General features: G+C 42.4%; 1 protein-coding gene across 6 annotated transcripts in view; it reads right to left on the bottom strand.

Annotated features, from left to right (window-relative positions):
- The window catches only part of LOC310911718 (UDP-glucuronosyltransferase 1A1-like), a gene marked incomplete at its 5' end in the record, with an annotated part of 75550 nt that overhangs the window by 39385 nt on the left and 16060 nt on the right, over positions 1-20105 (bottom strand). Inside the window, 2 exons of one of the 6 annotated variants that reach the window (XM_083865609.1) lie at positions 7158-7995; positions 19229-19334. The exons of 2 other annotated variants lie outside the window; for them this stretch is intronic. In XM_083865609.1, coding sequence (XP_083721735.1) covers positions 7158-7995; positions 19229-19239 — 849 coding nt within the window. Of the gene's footprint in view, positions 1-1341; positions 2260-7157; positions 8007-18387; positions 19335-20105 lie in introns of those variants that run through there. 3 more of the 6 variants (XM_083865607.1, XM_083865610.1, XM_083865604.1) reach the window with 3 other exon arrangements.

The raw sequence follows: 20105 nt of genomic DNA, 5'->3' as shown, positions 1-20105 counted from the left end.
CTCAGAAAGCCCAGATTGAGTGTCTCCCCTCCCCTCCATCAGTGCTTATTAGCAACTCAATGGGAAAAAATTCCACATGTAACAAGGAAAGAAAAGGAAAGAAAAAGCCCAACCCCCAAAAAGCAGCCAGCAGAAAATCTTTCCTCATCTCTCCATATAACTTTCACCAATTTCTTATCCTATCAGGTATAAAATGAAGTTGCAAAAGAGCATCTCACCCTTGTACCCCAGATAACAAAGACCAACAACACCTCCCTAGTTCACAAAGTCATGAATCATTCATAGCCAATGAGAGGTCAGTTCATGACCTCAATCCTGTGTCTAGGTCCTTCTTGGTTATAAATTGCTAGGGGTTTAATGCTGGTGATAACCTCTCATGAAAGTTTATAAGTAGGCAAATATGGGAAACAATTTCCTTCTCCAGGGCATTCTGGGCTTTAAATCCTTCCTCAAGTTTTTGGGTTTTTTTCCCATGCAGTGTTCCTTCACAAGCCTGGTGGGAAATCCTGGACTTTGATGAGAACCTGCCCCCTAAAAGAAGCACCAGCTCCATCACCCATGCTGATCCCATATTGGTAGTTTACAACATGGATTAACTTAATGGGAATTTTCAGACAGCTCAGAGGAAGGAGATGCACAGAAGTTGGGCCATAGTCTCAGACAAGGCTGCCAAATGAACACGGGAATGTTGATACACAAAAGCTAAAGTGGAAATTTACGGGAGATATCCATACCCAGAAAAGCTTAAAACCTAATTCAATAATCTAAAAAAGAAGGGGAGGATGGAACTGGAAGAGTATTTTTTGGGAGGGCTTAGATATTGCCACCTTGATAATAAAGGCAGATGGAAAGGAATCAATCTAGTGGATGGTCGCAATAGAAAAGAGGTAAAATCTTCAGTCCTATAACCTTCACTGTGGATGAACGGAGAGAGGATATATGGAAGTATGGACAGACAGCCCCTGAGACAGCTGGGAAAGGAGGATGCTGTAATTCTTCAGTTCAACAAAAGAGATTATCATTTGCATAAAAGCTACATGTCACTTAAATTGTCCTAATTAAGTCTGATAAGGCTTAGGTTTGGCAGGATGTGATATAATCTGAATCCTGGGTATTAGGAAATAATATTTCTACACATCATGCAGGATATCTATCTTTAAACACCAAGCTGTTGTCAGTCAGGATTTGATGTAAGGATGTGAATGACATCCCTTGCCCAGGATGGCAGGAGGTTGGAATGAGATAATCTTTAAGGCCCCCTTCAACTCAAACCATTCTGCCATTCTATGATGCATTTATATTTTTGCTATTTCAATATAAAAACCAAACAAAATTTTGTACCTGAGACAGTTTTTCCTTCTGAACACAGTTAATCCCTCCAATAAAAGCCATGTTTGGCATCACTGGTCTGGGGAACTCAAACACAAAATCATATCTCATCAGCCAAAAGGATCCACGGCTCAGGAGTTCTGTCACTGTCACTTTCTTTTTGAAAACCTCATATGCAAGCTCTTCAAAGTTATCATAGATAGGCTTACAGTAAAAGAGCTCAAGCAGATCGACCAGCATGTTCTTCACCCGTTGGGAAAACGTCATGCTGTCTGAATTGTCCAAGAATAACCTGGGGACATAGGAGGGAGGGCTTGGACACTGGGTAGCAGCAGAATCCATTCCACAGGGAAAGCCCCGCAGGAAGTAGACAGAAGGAACAGAAAGATACTCAGCCACTAGGGGCCCACACATCAGGATGGGATCTGTGAAAACCACGTCGAATTTGCTCTCTTTCAAGTCCTGCATCAGCTCCTCGTTCTGCAGAAGGCTCTTACAGTTGGAAAAGAAGATGGAGGAGATTTCAATCGTGCTTTGATACGAGGTAAGAACAACATTCAAAACAGATTGTTCAATAAAATGGGCATTAACGAAGGTCTTGAGCATTTGACCCAAATATTCATCTGTGTAAGGTATTGGATATATTTTCACAGTGTAATTCTGAGGCTCCTTTGACTTCATATACAGACTGGTGGAGGGTACAACCACAACAACGTCGTGTCCCTTTTGCTGCAGTTTCTCCACTACTGGGCGCATGCTGAGCCAGTGACTTCCATCCTGAGGTACCACCAGGATCTTTCCACCTTCAGCCAGGATTAAATACAGTGTCAGGAGAAGAAATATCCAGGTACATCGGCAAAAAAAAGCCATTTTGGTGGGACTGAACCACAGGGTTCTGCTGCGGAGGGATCCACACAGGGCCTTATATGATTGTCCATGCAGACAAAGCAGGGAATTTATTTGCTACAAAAGTTAAATATTAACTTCCCTATTCTGTTGTGATTACCCTGTGATTTTGCCTACATTTGTGGAAGGGAAGAGAAGCCTTGTCCTTAGAAAAACATCTGTACTTTCTGTTAATGTTTAAGCTGCAAAGTCTGTCAGCACTAAGACACTGTCAGCACTATGTCTGTGACACCAAGAGCAGGGGAATCATGTTAACAATAATTGTGGCTAAAACCATTGACCTGGTGAATACACGGTGAGAAAACAGTACAAATACACCCAGCAGAATGGATGCAACTGCATTCCTGAGGACATGAGGGTGATGTTGAATTCCCACCTCCTGGAAGCAGTCAAACCTGCACTTCCTACAGAGATGTCACAGCCACCAGGATGTACCATGCAATCCCAAATCTGAGAACAATCCCCATTGGCTTTTTCCCCCCTGGCACTGCACCAAAAAAGTGAACTGATGGATGAGTTCAGGGCAATCAAAGGGAAAGGAGGCCAGCACAGGGACACAGAAAATGAGTTTTGGTCTTTGGCTCCAGCCTTGAAAACCCTTTCCATGTATTGTGAGCAAGACAAAATCTAGGAGGAGGTGTGACGCCTTCCACTAATCCCCCTGCAGAGATGCTTTGTCTTTGTGCAAGTGAAAACAATGCCAGAGCAAAGCCTTTTGATGATGCTAGGGAAGAAGTCCTTGTGATGGAAAACTATCATCAGCACCAAGTTTTTCTGTTCTTTTTATAAATGGTGGTGGGACTCCCAGCATCCTCAGTTGGGACAAACAAATCCTTACAGCCTTAGGCAAAGAGATTTGTCTCATGACACCCAAAGGGTGCTGCGACTGCCCTGCCAGAGCTCCACTCTGTCACACTGGACATGGAGCAACCATCCTTAGACATGGAAAACCAATTTCTGGAGAGGGCCAGCACGGGAGAGGTGGCAAACACCACAGACTGAAAGCAGGAGACTGAACAGATTTACAAATAATTCTCATTAAATGCAGGAAATCTGGACGCAAAGAGTTTATTGCAACTGCTGTGACAAGAAGTCACTTCCAAATTAACTTGCAAGTTGCTGCTTGCTATGTTTTCTACTCTGGCCTCAATTGGATTTCCAATGGCAAAAACACTTGGATGAAAACAGCCAGAGAAGTTCATTTCCCTTGACTATACCAAAAGGAGTCTTTTCATAATAAGATGGCCACACTGTCTCATGGACTCCACAGACTCCCTACTTTTTGAACCAGACCATAAGAGCAAAAACTTGGGGAAACATGAGGCAGCAACAGGAAGGGCAAGAGAAATTAGAAATAAAGGGGCACAGACAAAGAAAGGATGAAGTCCTTAGATTAGCACAGGATCAGCTGAGGTCAGATCTAAGCTGGGTAATTATTATTGAGAAAATTAACAGCCAGGCTCATTTTTCAAAGCAACAGATAAGTGTGTATGTGTTTGGTTTTCACCATGAGTAGCAAAGGGCACCTGGACCCTCCTCAGCTCTGAAGGGTGTGGTGCTCATTACCAGCTCCTGTTCCATGTGCAAACAAGGAGCTGAGGAACTGAGGATTCCAAATGAGAGAGAGCCAGGTGCCTGCTTGGAGGAAAGCCTTCCCCACTGCATACCAAAGGACATCAAGGCTTGGTTGAGCCAGGACTGTAGGTTTGTTTTCCTCTCAGAAGTGAGAAAGCTTTTGTGGGTTATTCCAGGGAGTCTCTTGGAGGTGGCAGGGAGTGATGGATCAGCTCTGCAGGGTTTGGCCCCCTCACCCTACGATTGCTTCAGCTCCAAAGGGCACTAAAACTTTCGCAAACTGTTCACCTGTGAGTGGGACTGGCTGTGATGTGTGGATTTCTGAGTGGCACTGAGGATAGAGAGTAGCAAAGAGATACCTCAGCACCGCTAAAACCCCTGATATTTGTTGTGGCAGCCTGGAAGTGTTGGTTTCATGCACTGGATTTGCTTCCCTGCTGTGAGGTGAGATTGTTGACCCACTTAGACTCTGGGTGCTGCAAGAAAGAAAAGGTTGCTCAACTCCAAAAGTGTGGGGATGATGCCCAGTGAAGCTGTGGATCCCTGCAAGTGTCCCAGGCCAGACTGGACAGGGCTTGGAGAAACCTGGCATAGTGGCAGATGTCCCTGCCCATGGCAGGAGGTGGAATGGGATGAGCTTTAAAATTCCTTCCAACCCAAACCAGCCTGTGATTCCGTGTAATTTGATTTCCCTGGTTTCTGGATGAAGGATCAGGCTTATCCATGGCGGAATCCTTGTGTGATTGAACCCAGACCCTTGTTGGTGCTAAGCAGCATCTGGGGAATGCAGATTGGTGGCTGCTGACAGGAGCCTGCTTGATTCCCCCTCAGGTTTTTCACAATCTGGAGATACACTATCTTTCAAGGAGAAACAACCTATAAGAGCAATTCTATGAGTTGGAAGGGAATTGAAATTTTTGTGAGAGCAAGAAGCAAATCACAGAACCAAAATCATTTCCAGGGCTGCTATTTCCTAAGCCATAAATAGAAACCTTGTGAAAGGAGAGGATTTAAAGCAGGACCTGTGCTCTTAAGCCCTATGCTCGTGAGAAAAAGGAGTTTATTCAGTTACGCTTTTCTTTACTTCAGTAGCAACCTACCTAAACCTGAGGTTAATTGAATGGTTTCAGTTAACCAGTTGTTGAAATAAGTACTGGGAGATTTTGGCTGGAAAAGAAAAACAGGGAGAACTTTGAGAGGTGGCTGTAGATTGAATTCCTGAATTTGGTTTAATTGAATCATACTAACTTTGGTTTTCTGAGCTGGCCGAAAAAGCAACTTTGCGTTAACTTTGGCTAAAAAGATGAGATGCGATTGTCACCAGAGTGTCTCAGGCCTCACAGTTTTTGTTTATTTGCAATGTCACCATGCCAGCCTTCAGGTACTTCTAGTGTCAAGATATTGGCTCTGCTTCCTGCAAGCCTTGTGTTGAACTTCCAGAGACTTGAGGAGTTGGAAACTTGGGATTTCTCTGCCTGTTAATGAAAGTGTACTTGCTGCTGAGGCAGATCCCCATGCAAAAGAGGGGCAGGACAAGAGGAAATCAGCCTGAGGCAGCTTAGTCAATGTCTAAGTGCAGTTTGTGTTCCTCCAGGCCCAGCCCTTTGGTCTCATGTTCTCCCACAACCTCTCTGATGATCCTTACACAATTTAGGATTGGATTTCCAGCTGCATAAGGAAAGTAGGGCCAGTTCTGCATAAGCCTGAGCTCCTTCAGCTCAGAGCAGCTCCTCCCTCTGCAGGACCACATCAGCTACAGCAGAGAGGAGCCCTTATCTGGAATGAGACCACAGTGGACCCATTCCCCTGTCGTGGAAAACTATGGAAGTGGTGTACCAGAAAGGCCTGTGGATTCCTTGTGTGAGAAAGAATCTGCATTTTGAATCTCTTCTTCTCTCTCCCTCTTCCAGTAATCCTTTTTCTTTTCTTACCTGTTGAGCAATGGGTTCAATAGGTTTTGAAGAACTATTTATTCTTCTCATAGGATTATATTTCTGAACAGGAATGACCAACCCAGGGCTCTACCGGTGTGTATGAACACGCAGATTTCATTTCTCCTCTTTGACTCACTTTACTCTCATTTACATCCAGTTCCTGGGCACTACTCAAAGGGAAATAGGAGAAATTCCTCTGCTGTGGTAGAAAATGTAGCTAGAAAAGGAGACTGAAGAAAGTTGTGAGAAATACACAAGCTTTTTCAAGCTGTGGAACATGTGATGTGCATCTAATGGGAGTGAGAAGAGAGGAGCTGGCAGGGATAAAATGAGGGCAGGATGTCTCTACCCTTGTAGCCAAGTTACAAATGCTTTGCAGCTCTGAGACCTTCGGGATATAAAAGCAAAGACCCATGTTGTGTAACCAGCAATAATGTGCCTCTTAAATCACAAACTAGCACCAATATTGTGATCCCTAACGTGATAGAATGGCTTAGATATAAATTTATCCTAATATTCTGGTTAATAATATTATTCTTTCCCTTGTTTATGAAGCTTAGAGGGCTCTCCATAAGCCCTGTCAAAGAGCATAAAAGAAATCTGAAAGAAGAAACAAAAAACCCCACCAATTCAGCTCAAAGATATTGTGCAGAGATATTGCGTGACCACAATGGAGAAGTGAGGGAGCAATTTCCCAGGAAAGAGATTGGTGTCCTGCTTTGTGCCTGGAAAGAAATGTTCACTGTTACCATTTCAGAGATGACATGGTGGCTATCAAAATAGATTTAGATTTCTAGATTAGCGTTAAAAATCCGGCAGAACAATTCTGGTGAATGCAGATGTCAAGAAGCAGGTATGAAAACTTACCTGAGTTCTGCATTTGAGTGTCTTTCACCAAATCCAGGATTCTAAGATTATTTCTTGCCATTTCAATGTGACATTTATATTTCACCCCTACAAACAGGAGTAGTTCAACACAGACATGCAGTTTGGAAAGAATTTGTCATGAAAATACAGCTAAAGTGAAGAAACTGATGCTGAGCAGCCTGGAGTTAAAAACAATAGATGACTCTTGGGTTTTTGATCAGATAGAAGAAATATATGTCAGGTACCATTAAAATGAAATCAAAACTGGATCTGGTTGGTACGTAATACGCAATCACTGAGGACATTAATTTCTATCTGATAGATGAAATCCCTGTTTTGTTTAGTTTGTTACAAAACCCTCATCAATTGAAATAAGTCTTTACCAAGGATATTTGACTTCAGCCAGTGGAAAACAACTACCCAAACCTGGTTGAATTAAATCATCACCAGAAATTAAAACCAAAGCATCAATAGCGAAAAACTTCTTGAAACAACATAATGACTTTTCATTGAGAAATATACTATCTGTAGATAAAGGAACATTACCTTAGGCAGTGGTTTTCCCTTAGCACAGTTGATCCCCCCAACAAAGACCATGTTGGGCATCACTGGCCTGACGTACTCAAACACAAAGTCAAACCTCAGGAGCCAAATGGCAGCAGAGTTCACGAGGTCCATGAGGGACACATCCTTCTGAAGAACTTCTGAGGAAAGCTTGAGTGCTTCTCCATAGTAATCGTTGCAGTACTGGAACTCCAGGAGGGAAATCAGGGCATTTTCCACCCTCTGGAAAAAAGTCATGCGGTCTGAGTTGAAGCTGAAGAGTCTTGGGATGTAGGACGGAGGGCTCGGGCACTGTGGGGCTGCAAAGTGGAGGTTGCAACCGAATCCTCTCATGAAGAACACAAAAGGAAGGGAGAGATGATGGGCCAGGATGGTCCCACACATGAATAATGGGTCTGTCAGGACGGCATCAAAGCCACTTTGGTTGAGGAATCTCAGGGTCTCCTGGCTGTGGAACAGGTCCTTGCACTGCCCAAAGAAGGTGTTGTAAATGTGCAGATAAGCCTTGTACATTGACAAGATATTGAGAGGGAAAGGCTTCTCCATCAGATGCACCGTGGCAAATTCCTTGAAGGCATTATCCAGCTCTTCCAGGGTCTGACTCACCGGGTGTGTGACCACCTTGTAGGCCTGCGTTGTCTCCATATGCCAGCTCACCTCAGGAACCAGCACCACCACCTCGTGTCCTCTCTCGCTCAGCTTCTCCACCACTTCCTTCATGCTCAGCCAGTGGCTTCCCACCATGGGCACCACCAAGAGCTTCCCTCCATCCGAGAGGCCAGGCAGGAGGAGGAGGACGGAAGTCCATGCCCAGCAAAGCCTCAAAGCCATGGTGCTGTAGGAGCCGTGAAAGAGATTTCTCCTGCAGGATGTAGCCTGTAGGTGCTTTGGAAGGCAACTGATGGGTGGATTTGTTGCACTGTGCTCTCTTATAATTCAGTTGTTAATGATTCACAGCTTTGAATTGTGGGTGGTTTATCTTGCCTTTTCCTTACTTGGTTTATCTTATCTTTTCCTTAATTGGATCACCAAGATTTGGTGACCCTTGCAATGCTGAGTCACTGGCATTCCTCAGTGCTCACTGAGCTCCTCGACCTGCTACTCACATTCGTCAGGACTCCTCATCTTTGTGTCTTGTGTTAACAAGTTGGCCACCACCCAGGGAGGCAACCTTGGTGTGAACAACTCCCAAGCCCACAGCAGCAAATGAAAACAGCCTCTCAATGTTGGAGACATGGATCCCCAGGTGATTCCTCCAGAGATGGAGCAGGAGACCCTCAGGACAAGGCTCAGGCTCTTCTGAGCTGGCAGGAATCTCCTCAGTGCCAGGGACGCCACCAAAATGTGCTGAGAGAGGCTGACCTCTCCCTGTCTAGCCCAAGTTCTCACTTTACAGAGATGTTTTCCAGCCTGGGAAACAGGCCCTCAGGTAGCTGAAAACTCCTGCCCACCAGCAATAAGACCAGCACTAAATGTGTTTTAGCAACCACTGCAGCCTCAGGTTTCAGACCTGACTCAGCCAAGGAGCAGGTTCAGCACAGACGTGATTTCCCCAGCCTCACAGCATTGCCATTGATGCCAACATTACAAATAATGCACCCCAGGATATTCAGGGCCATGCAGCCTCCATGCCTCAGGAACACAACTTGTCTCATCTCCCTTCATACTACAGTCAATGCATCAAAGTGAACTGCATTCTACTCTAATCTCTAAAGAAAAAAACCATCATAGGAACAACTACTCAATATGTTTAGATTTTTATAAAGCACATTTTGATTTGGACAGTGGGAGGCTGACCAGTTTAGCAAACAGCATTTTCTCACAACAAAAAGTTAATGTATTTATTTTTTGATGGCTCCCTGGGTGTTTGCTGAAGTGGGATAAGGAAATGGATGGCAGGGAAATGTCTTGCCCTCCCCTCCCTTCTGCTGCAGGATCAATTTTCCATCCAAACCTTCTGCGTAACGAATGGGTGCAAAGGCAACCCTGGCATGGGTGAAGTTAATCAGTACCTCAGCATTTGTGAACTTGACAAAGGCTCCCTCACTTGGCCTGGTTATCCAAGGTTATCCTAGCCAGGACTTCTGAAATTTGCTGGGTTCAAGGCAGGGTGAGATCAAAGTTGCTTGCTGCTCACACATGGGCAAAGGGATAGTGGGAAGGCTGGATTTGGTGCAAAGTCATCAGTTTGGGGGAAGCCCTGTCCAGAGCTGGGGAAGGGGTTAAAAAATCTCCTGAGCTGTGGCAACTGGGGGTGTTTATGGAGAAAAGGCCGCTCAGGGGGGTACTTGTCACTCTCTATGACTCCTTTATGGGAGATGGGGTGGGATTGGGCTGACTTGCTGTGTCCCAAGAGAAAGGCAGGGACAAAAGGAGAGGGAATGGCTCCAAGTTGTTGCATCAGTGGAGGTTCAGAGAATGGTAGCACAAAAAAAAAAAAAAAAAATCACTGGAAGAATGGTTTAAGTGTTGGAATAATTTGCTCAGGGAGGTGGTAGAGTCACCGTGTCTGGAAGTGTCCGAGAGGAGCCTTGATGTGGCACTTGGGGATGTGGTTTAGGGGTGATGATGGCAAGGCTGGTGTGAGGCTCACTGGGTGATCCAGGTCTTTTCTAAGCTTGATGATTCTGTCAGGTGCCAGCTGGGCTATTCCAGGCTCAGGAGGGAATTATTAGCGTAGCTCCAACACACAGGGCAAGGCTGGCATAAATCCATGAGTGGAGATCCCAAAATCCCTCTTATAAATCCATGCGAGGAGATCCCCAACCCCTTCCGTGGCAGGCGATGCCAAACCTCTGTACTAAATCCAGACAGATGCCAAAACCACTCTGATAAATCTATGACAGGAGATCCCATATCGCTCTATTAACTTCACGACAATAGAACCCTACGCCCCTCTAATAAATCCATGAAAGGCAGTCCTGAATCCTAATAAATCCATGCCAGGAGGCCCCCAAATTCTGTAATAAACCCATGGCAGGAGATCCCAAACCCCCCTGTTATAAATGAGTAATGAGATGGTTGGCTCTCACAATTAAGGGATAAATATTATGTGTATGTTAGAAGAGGTTTTGTAGATGTAGAGTCATGTTTCTGTAATATGTCCTCCCCTAGTCCTCTTTCCCCTCTCCCTTGTATTGTTCTCACACAATGGCCTTGGTAGTTGGGGCACTGGAGGAGGGCCAGGTTGTTACTGTGGCAACAGCTGACCTCCAATCAAGATGTAAGAAAGAGATCTCCACCAATGGATGGTGAAGAAGGGGTTGGCTGGGAAGACCCTGGGAAGGGACTAGGAGTATAAAAGGCAAAGCATCCATTTTATAGACGACACATGGCTGCTGGTCCTAGAGACTCCCAGCGCTGTTCTTTCTCCTTTTTCAGTCTTTACTTGTACTTTGTTAAGGTTTAATAAACCTTTGAAATTTTAAAATTTCAAAATTTTAAAAGAGTGTAATTTCTCACAGGAGCAATTTCCTCGGAAAGAAATTTGTGTCCTGCTTTGTGCCTGGAAAGAAATGTCCACTGTTACTATTTTAGAGATGACATGGTAGCTATCAAAATAGATTTAGATTTCTAGATTAGCTTTAAAAACCCTGCAGAACAATTCTGGTGAAAGCAGATGTCAAGGAGTAGGTATGAAAACATCTGAGTTCTGCATTCAAGTGTCTTTCACCAAATCCAGGATTCTAAGATTATTTCTTGCCATTTCAATGTGACATTTATATTTCACCCCCACAAACACAAGTAACTTAACACAGCCGGTTTGGAAAGAATTTGTCATGAAAACAGAACTAAATAATAAACTGATGCTGATGTGAATAAAATGATACTGATGAGCCTGGAGTTAAAAACAATAGACGACTCTTGGGTTTTTGATCGGATTAAACAAATATATGTCAGATGCCAGTAATATGAAATCACAACTGGATCTGGTTGGTGGTTAATACACATTCACTGAGAACAGTAATTTCTGTTCAGTAGATGAAATCCCTTTTTTGTTTGGTTTGTTAGAAAATGATGTTATCTCACCATTAACTCAATTAAGTCTCTATCAAGTTTATTTGATTTCAGCCAGTGGAAAACAACTCCACAAACCTGATTGAATTAAATCATGACTAGAAATTAAAACCAAAAAATCAATAATTATAAACTTCCTGAAACAACATAATGACTTCATTGGGAAATTGTGAGAAATGGGTTTGTAGAGGATTTTCAAGGCCTGACTGAAAGCTCACATAGTCTTGTACATCTGTATGCAAACTCTGGGATAAGGTGTGCTTACTTAGAAAGGCCATGGAATAGAAAAGACTTTGTTGAGAGAGAAATTGAACTGGAAACAAGTTTCAGACGATGGCCTTGAAAACGGACCAGATATTTTGGAGAATTAGAACTGGGAAAGATGTACTGTAGCAAGAGCACATGGGGTAAAATAATAGGTGATTGATGGTCGAAGTATTAGCAGCATTGTATGGCAAAAGCTAATAGGCTGAAAAATATGTATAAGGTATTGTAACAAAGAAACAGTTTGGCTTCTGATAGAATGGTGTTGAGTTTCACATCTGTTGTGTCTGACTTTTCTATGAGATTGATAATGGAATAAAATCTTTATAAACACCTCTGAGTTGCCCCATCTCTGTAGAGTTGAGCTTTCCCAACAAATGACGCCCAAATGTGAGGAACGCGATTTGGCTAATTTGTCGAGCAGTTGGAATGCCCTGAAGTACTTTTTGTTAAGTGCCGCTGTGAGGAAATGGGAACCCTAATAATTTATAGTCCTCCTGCAAGGAAGGAGCAATTGGAACCTCTGCATGTGCTGCTGGTTTGACTTAGCTGGAGACTGATATTATCACCTGCTGCATGACAACTGGTAGGCTTCGGGGAACATGATCGAGCACAAGATGTCCAAACAACCCAGAGATATTTATAAGGCTACAAGGCTCTGATCAGATCTATTTCTTGTGCTGTACCCAAATAAGAGCTTAAACACCTTTTATGCTGGGTGCTGAAATTTTTTTCTAATACAGATCCTGAGTCTGCTTTTCCCATGTCTTTTTGGGACTCTGTGGGAGTTTAACTCTATGACACAACCATTTGTCACCATTTGACAGCTGCTAAGTTGCTCCCGGCGTATCATGTACTTATTAACATTTTTAGTAAACAGTCTAATTCAGCCACATCTTCAGTAGTCCCCTCAGCCCCATTGCCACCACTCCCTTCTGCATCACCCTTAGCTGCTGAAATTCTCCCTGCTTAGAGGATGATTTATGAGACTACAGTTTACAAAGATGAAGAATACCCCTCTGACCCTGGACCTGTCAACCCTGAAAAAGAACCAGACCTTTACCTCCCCACATGATGCCCACATGATGGCAGCTGTAGCTGTAGCTGTGGCTGTGGCGGCTGCTGCTGCTGTGAAGGGTGCAGCCCCGCACTTGGCCTCAGCCAGCATGATCGTAGCCTGCACGCTGAAGCTATAGCATGCTGAAGCTATAGCACATCAAAATATCAACTGATACTATCAAAACTCTTAAAATTAAAAAAAACTCTTAAAAAAACCAAAACTCTTAAAATTTGCCTTCTAATTTCACTAACCTGTGATTTGTGGTTTTTAACATGATTGTTACTAGAAAGAATTAAAGCTGTTTGTGTGAATATGATGTCTTCCTGCATATTGGTAATATACAAGAATGCATGATTAACTGAGAGTAATTAGCTAAGTCGTAAATTTAACATTCCTTTGCTCCCATTAAAAGCAAACTTTCAACTATCTGCAGTAGTTATTTGAGACTTAGCCATAATTAGTACATGAAACTTTACTGTCAGCTTTACCAGTTCCTTGTCTTTTACTCCACAGTTTTAACAAGGCAATTTTATTGTGAATCTTTCAGTACAACTATTTAGTGATTCAAGTGTAATTATTTTTCCTTGCCACATTGTTGGTGGTTAGATTTCTTCCTTTTTTACTTATGGAATTTTTTCCCATAAGTTGCTAGGACACTAACCACTAACTACAGTACTAACTGTACGGTACTAACCCAGTACTAACTGGGTACTTGTGGGTGCTTGACCAAAACAAAGAGGTGGACAAAGGTTGAGAGAGGAGTGTAGCATGGATCTACACTTCTTTTGGCTCTGGGAGTTTCTCTCATTTTTGGGGGGCAGGTAAAGGACGGGGATGGGGGCATCTGCACTCTCTCGCTCTCAGCATCGGAATAAGCATAGTCAAACTGTTGCTTACTGGAGGGAGGATTCACTGTCACCACCAAAGTCCAGTCCTACCTATGGATTTACCACCATCTGTCTGTGTGTCCAGGAATTCTGAGCTTGCCATCTCCTGCCTTGCTGGAGTAGGGCTGCCACTGCCCCACGCCAACCTTTTCTTGGGCACTGCTCTGGGTCTTTTTGGTTACGCTGTAGCCCTGCACAACCCTGCCCGCTGGGACATCCTGCAGTTCCAGCTACCACTGTGGAGCTTCTGATACATCTCATCCACCAGCCCAGGATTTTCTGCTGTTCCAGCTGTTGCTCCTCAGAGTCCTGCAGGGGCACTGGGATCAGACTGCCCCGGGGTTTTGTGAAGCAAAACCTCTCCTCCATCCATTCCTGTCTCAGCTGAGAAGGCTGTCACAAGGTTTCTTAGTTCTGTCTTGTTGTTAATGCTGTAGTTGTTGTTTTGTTTGCCTTGTTATACATACTAGTAAAGAACTGTTATTCCTATCCCCATATCTTTGCCTGAGAGCCCCTTAATTTCAAAATTATAATAATTTGGTGGGAGGGGGTTTACATTCTCCATTCCAAGGGAGGCACCAGCTTTCCCTAGCAGACACCTGTCTTTCAAACTAAGACACAGGTTTAAATTAAAATTACATTTGATATCAAAACAGTTTAAGTATATTAATAGACAACAAATAGAATAAACAGTACCTTACTCTTTAGAATAATCTGAACCCCTGAATTTGTAGCTGTTTGTATACAAGTATTAATCTTACACACCCACTAACCTAACCAAATTACTTGTAAAAACTCATGGCACTATTATATAATTAAATTTTTATTAGTTTAGCCTTCAATATTTATATCACATTACTTTTATTAGGCCAAACTCAAATCTATTGTACAAGCAATCTTAAAAAACTGCAGTACTTTAATCCCTCTAGTAAATCCATTTTGCTTCTATTTCAGTATAATTGTTTACTTGCATGTTGTTTACCTTGACAAATGAATGATTTAAAGCCTAAATGAATTTCTGTTAAAATTTGCTCTTTTAAATTACAAGATACAGCTATTTTGTTATAGACATAAGAACAATTTCTGGTATTTTATTTCCATAGGCAGCACTGAAGAATGAGTTACAATTCCATATTATGGCTGTTATTATTTCTAAGCTATTTAAGAAATTCTTTTTTACTTTTTTCTCTTTAATGTCATATATGCATAAATGTCTAGGAAAATATGACCTCAATTTCTTAAGACAGTTACTACTGATATATTAATAATCCTGATTATGTTGTTAATATTATGATGTGAATTCACTGACTTTTTATAACAGGCGTTACATAACTCATTTGCTATTTGTCTATAGTACCATTGACTGCTTAACTAAAGATAAATGATAAAGCCAGCTACTTTACAAACTTTAATGTATCTTTGTATAGCCATCTACAAGACAGGTAGCATTTTAAGAAACTTTCCTAACTACTATGACTGAGAGATTTTAGAGTATATTAGAGAGACTCTTCCAGTTAAGGCTTGGACCCTAGCCAAGTCCTGGTCTTACCTAGTCAGGAAGTACGCCAAAACTGTACCCAGGTCATTTGACTTGCTGAATTTAAATCTATAACAGCTAGACCCCGTTTTGAAGTGAATTTGTGAATCATACTTGGGAATGGTGTTCTAAGCCCTCATTTTAAAATAAGGCTTGCCAGCTATTGCAGACCCTGGGCAATAGTACAACATTTAGGGAATTGATAAAGCATTGTTTCAAATTACTGTTTTATCTCTCATGTACTATTAATTGCATGTACTATCTGATATATTTCTGCTTAGCGTGAGTTTATTGTTTTGCCACATATTGTTTTGCTTTTTGTGTTGGCTTCAAATTTGATCCCAGGTAGAGAGATACTACTTTGAAAATTTGCATGTGCAGAGGCAATTTCTAAAATTTCTACATAAAAATCCTTAATTAAGTGTCCCATGATAGGTCTAGCTAATTTACTAACCTAAAGAAAAAGTATGCCAATGTTTTATTACCAACAGGTCCAAAATAATTACCTGCTCATCTAGAAAAACACTGATCACCTCCAGAAAAATGAGACCCAGAGAAAAAAAAATTACCTAATTGCCACCCAGCCCTGACATCCACCTCTAAAGATTTGTAATTTCGCCCTCTAACAATACCTGTGAGAAAAGAGTCACCAACAACTGCATGAGGACTAACAACTTATGGCCTTGGAAAGATAATTTGAGTCTATACAGTGCCCAGTTTCTTTTTGAAGAATCTATCCTTGCTTTAAATTAAGAACATATTAATCATAGTCAAATAGTCACTGCTTTTGAGCGGGAACTTAGTACAAGACTGCTAAAAATAACAACAGTTGTTACAAATACCTTGACAAACATTTTTGAACAAGCAAAACTGAGTCATGCCTGTCAACATTTTCTACAAGCTTTTGCTTCATTAGGTGTACCCCAAGAAATAAAAACAGACTGTAGCCCTGCATACACAGCTTAGAAATTGGCCACATTTCTAATGGATTGGAGTGCTCATCACACTTTTAGAATTCCCTACTCTCCCACAAGTCAAGCAATTATTAAAAGGACACATCACATTCTAAAAAGCATTTTAGACGAACAAAAGGGGAAAATGACCCAAGCAATGCCTCAGATGAGGTTGAGTAAAGCTTTCTATGCTTTTACTTTCTAAATAGCTCATTTGCAGAACCCAATCCACCAATTTTTAGGCATTTTTCAAATAACACACAGACAAAACTGAAAGAAAATCCTCCAGTTTTAATTAGAAGCCCTGAGACAAGTCAAGTTGAAGGCGCATTTTGTTTAATAACCTAAGGCAAAAGGTTTGCTTGTGTTTACACAGGTGCAAGACATAAGCAGATTCCAGTGAAAAATGTGACTCCGTATCACGCACTGACAATTCCATGAGCAAGGAAATGAACACACAGACGTGAGATACATAGAAAGACTATAGCTCATGCCCAACGTCCCTGCCCAACTTGCAAAAACTGCAAACCTTAAGTTTTATGTCAATGTTAAAACTGTAAAAATTGTCAGGATCATCAAGCTCTTCTAGCAAAAGCGTAGTGTCCGTCATGTTAAAAAAAAAAATCCCAAGATATCCAAATTTGCAAAATCGAGTGTAAACAGGACAATTACCTTACAATTAGCCGGTCCCTAAACAAATTTGGGAAAACACAAAAGCCAAATGTACAAAAATATTTACTTGAAAATTAAAATACAGAGAAAAGCCTTTTGCCAAGAGTAACTAAACAAAAACACGGAGTTAGAGCAAACGATATATTGGTGACTGTTAGTTTTACTTGCTTGCTTTTGCAGTGCAGATATGCCTGTAAATCAACCAAAAACAAATATTTAAGTTGCTTTAGCTAAGTCAGCAAGCTCAGACACCATATGTTTGATTAATTCGTGCCTAGACAAACCCTTTGCGACCTGTTTGGGCAGTGTGCCAGTGCCAGCCAAAAAGTGGTCAATACACAATCGTAACAATTATTAGCCAACAAGAAAAATCCTGTGACTGATTGGTATCATTGAGCCCCCGATCTTCTTAAAGCACCCTTTAAACCTCAAGAATTGGAAATTCTTGGTTCTTTGACCATGGAATTTTGTGCTGAGTTTCAGTATCAAAGAGATCCACAATTAAGTGTTACTCCCCATCATCCTATGTACAAAACCGCAAGTGTGTAGTGTAATTGTACCACCCCTGTGCCCCCTAAGGGTGAGACTGTTCATCTTGGTGAATTCCCATGGCAATTGCCAAAAAGATATTAGCTCATTTATGAAGATAGAGCCTGTCAGGACATTCCCTCAAAAATTAAAAGTAGCCCATGTAACATGAAACAGCTCACTGTAATAGCACCTAATGTTAAAAAAGCCATCAAGAAAAAACAGAAAAAAAAGTCTGCCCCTCATTATGAAGAAAACTGTAATAGCAACTTTTAACCCTAGAGCCCTGCAAAACAAATTACATCAAGTATATTTTTACTTCAACTTATCTCAGCTGTAGCATTAAAACAATTAAACCAATCAGAGTGATAGTTGAGCAAAGAAATCAATGCTACTATCATTATAATTAGTAATGTGATGATAGCTGTTAGTGCTGTTAGACATGCAACCTTACAGAACAGAACCGCCATCCATTTTCTATTACTAGCACGTACACATAGTTGTAAAAAATTTGAAAAACTGTGTTGTATGAATTTGTCTGACTATTCAGAATCCATCCACAAACAACTTCAAAACCTAAAAGATTTAGCAAATCAAATTAAAACAGATGATAGATCATAGTTGGACAATTTGTTTGAAGGATAAAACTTTGCCCCTTAGCTCAAAAACTTTGCAAAATACATTTCTATGTATTGTTAGTAGCAATATCAGTAATATATTGTGTACTTCACTGTGTGAAGCAAATAATAAATAAAACCATCAATAAGGTTTTACAGTTCAATAAAGGAGAGATGTGAGAAATGGGTTTGTAGAGGATTCTCAAGGCCTGACTGAAAGCTCATATAATCTTCTACATCTGTATACAAATTCGGGGATAAGGTGTGCGGACTCAGAAAGGCCATGGAATAGAGAAGACATCGTTGAGAGAGAAATTGAACTGGAAACAAGTTTCAAATGATGGCCTTGATAACAGACCAGATATTTTTGATAATTAGAACTGGGAAAGATGCATTGTAGTAAGAGGAGGTGGGGTAAAATAATAGGTGATTGGTGGTAGAAGTATTAGCAGCATTGTGTGGCAAAAGCCAATAGGCTGAAAAATATGTGTGAGTATTGTAAAAAAGAAGCTTAGCTTCTGATAGAATGGTGTAGAGTTTTACATCTCTTGTGTCTGACACTTCTGCAAGATCGATAATGGAATAAAATCTTTAAAAATGCTTCTCAGTTGTCCTGTCTCTGTAGAGCTGGGTTTTTCCAACAACAAATGTACAATCTGTAGGTGAAGGAACATTACCTTAGGCAGTGGTTTCTCCTTAGCACAGTTGATTCCCCCAACAAAGACCATGTTGGGCATCACTGGCCTGACGTACTCAAACACAAAGTCAAACCTCAGGAGCCAAATGGCAGCAGAGTTCACGAGGTCCATGAGGGACACATCCTTCTGAAGAACTTCTGAGGAAAGCTTGAGTGCTTCTCCATAGTAATCGTTGCAGTACTGGAACTCCAGGAGGGAAATCAGGGCATTTTCCACCCTCTGGAAAAAAGTCATGCGGTCCGAGTTGAAGCTGAAGAGTCTTGGGATGTAGGATGGAGGGCTCGGGCACTGTGGGGCTGCAAAGTGCAGGTTGCAACCAAATCCCCTCATGAAGAACACAAAGGGAAGGGAGAGATGATGGGCCAGGATGGTCCCACACATGAAGATTGGATCTGTCAGGATGGCATCAAAGCCGCTTTGGTTGAGGAATCTCAGGGTCTCCTGGCTGTGGAACAGGTCCTTGCACTGCCCAAAAAAGGTGTTGTAAGTGAGCACCGAGGACTTGTACATTGCCAAGACATTGAGAGGGAAAGGCTTCTCTGTCAGGTGCATGGCAAGGCATTCCTGAAATGCATTATCCAGCTCTTCCAGGGTCTGACTCACCGGGTGTGTGACCACCTTGTAGGCCTGCGTTGTCTCCATATGCCAGCTCACCTCAGGAACCAGCACCACCACCTCGTGTCCTCTCTCGCTCAGCTTCTCCACCACTTCCTTCATGCTCAGCCAGTGGCTTCCCACCATGGGCACCACCAGGAGTTTCCCTCCATCTGAGAGGCCGGGCAGGAAGAGGAGGAGGATGGAAATCCATGCCCAGCAAAGCCTCAAAGCCATGTTGTTGTGATTGGAGTAGGAGCCGTGAAAGAGATTTCTCCTGCAGGTTGTAACCTGTAGGTGCTTCGGAAGGCAACAAGTGGGTGGATTTGTTGAGCTGTGCTCTCTTATAATACAGTTGTTAATGATTCACAACTCTGGATTGTGGGAGATTTGTTTTGCCTTTTCTGTCCTTACTTGGAAAGCCAAGATTTGGTGACCCTTGCAATGCTGAGTCACTGGCGTTCCTCAGTGTTCAATGAGCTCATTCTTGACCTGCTACTTGCATCTCTCAGGACTCCTCATCTTTGTTGGGTCTTATGTTTTACCTTGGCAACGACCCAGCGAGGCAACCTTGGTGTGAACAACTCCCAAGCCCACAGCAGCAAATGAAAACAGCCTCTCCATGTTGGAGACATGGATCCCCAGGTGATTCCTCCAGAGATGGAGCAGGAGACCCTCAGGACAAGGCTCAGGCTCTTCTGAGCTGGCAGGAATCTCCTCAGTGCCAGGGACGCCACCAAAATGTGCTGAGAGAGGCTGACCTCTCCCTGTCTAGCCCAAGTTCTCACTTTACAGAGATGTTTTCCAGCCTGGGAAACAGGCCCTCAGGTAGCTGAAAACTCCTGCCCACCAGCAATAAGGCCAGCACTAAATGTGTTTTAGCAACCACTGCAGCCTCAGGTTTCAGACCTGACTCAGCCAAGGAGCAGGTTCAGCACAGACGTGATTTCCCCAGCCTCACAGCATTGCCATTGATGCCAACATTACAAATAATGCACCCCAGGATATTCAGAGCCATGCAGCCTCCATGCCTCAGGAACACACCTTCTCTCATCTACCTTCATACCACAGTCATTGCACCAAAGTGAACTGCATGTTGTTTT

The sequence above is a fragment of the Zosterops lateralis genome (genome assembly GCF_965231275.1).
Source record: "Zosterops lateralis genome assembly, chromosome: 7".
NCBI lineage: Eukaryota > Metazoa > Chordata > Aves > Passeriformes > Zosteropidae > Zosterops > Zosterops lateralis.
This window is presented reverse-complemented; position numbering and strand designations above follow the sequence as displayed.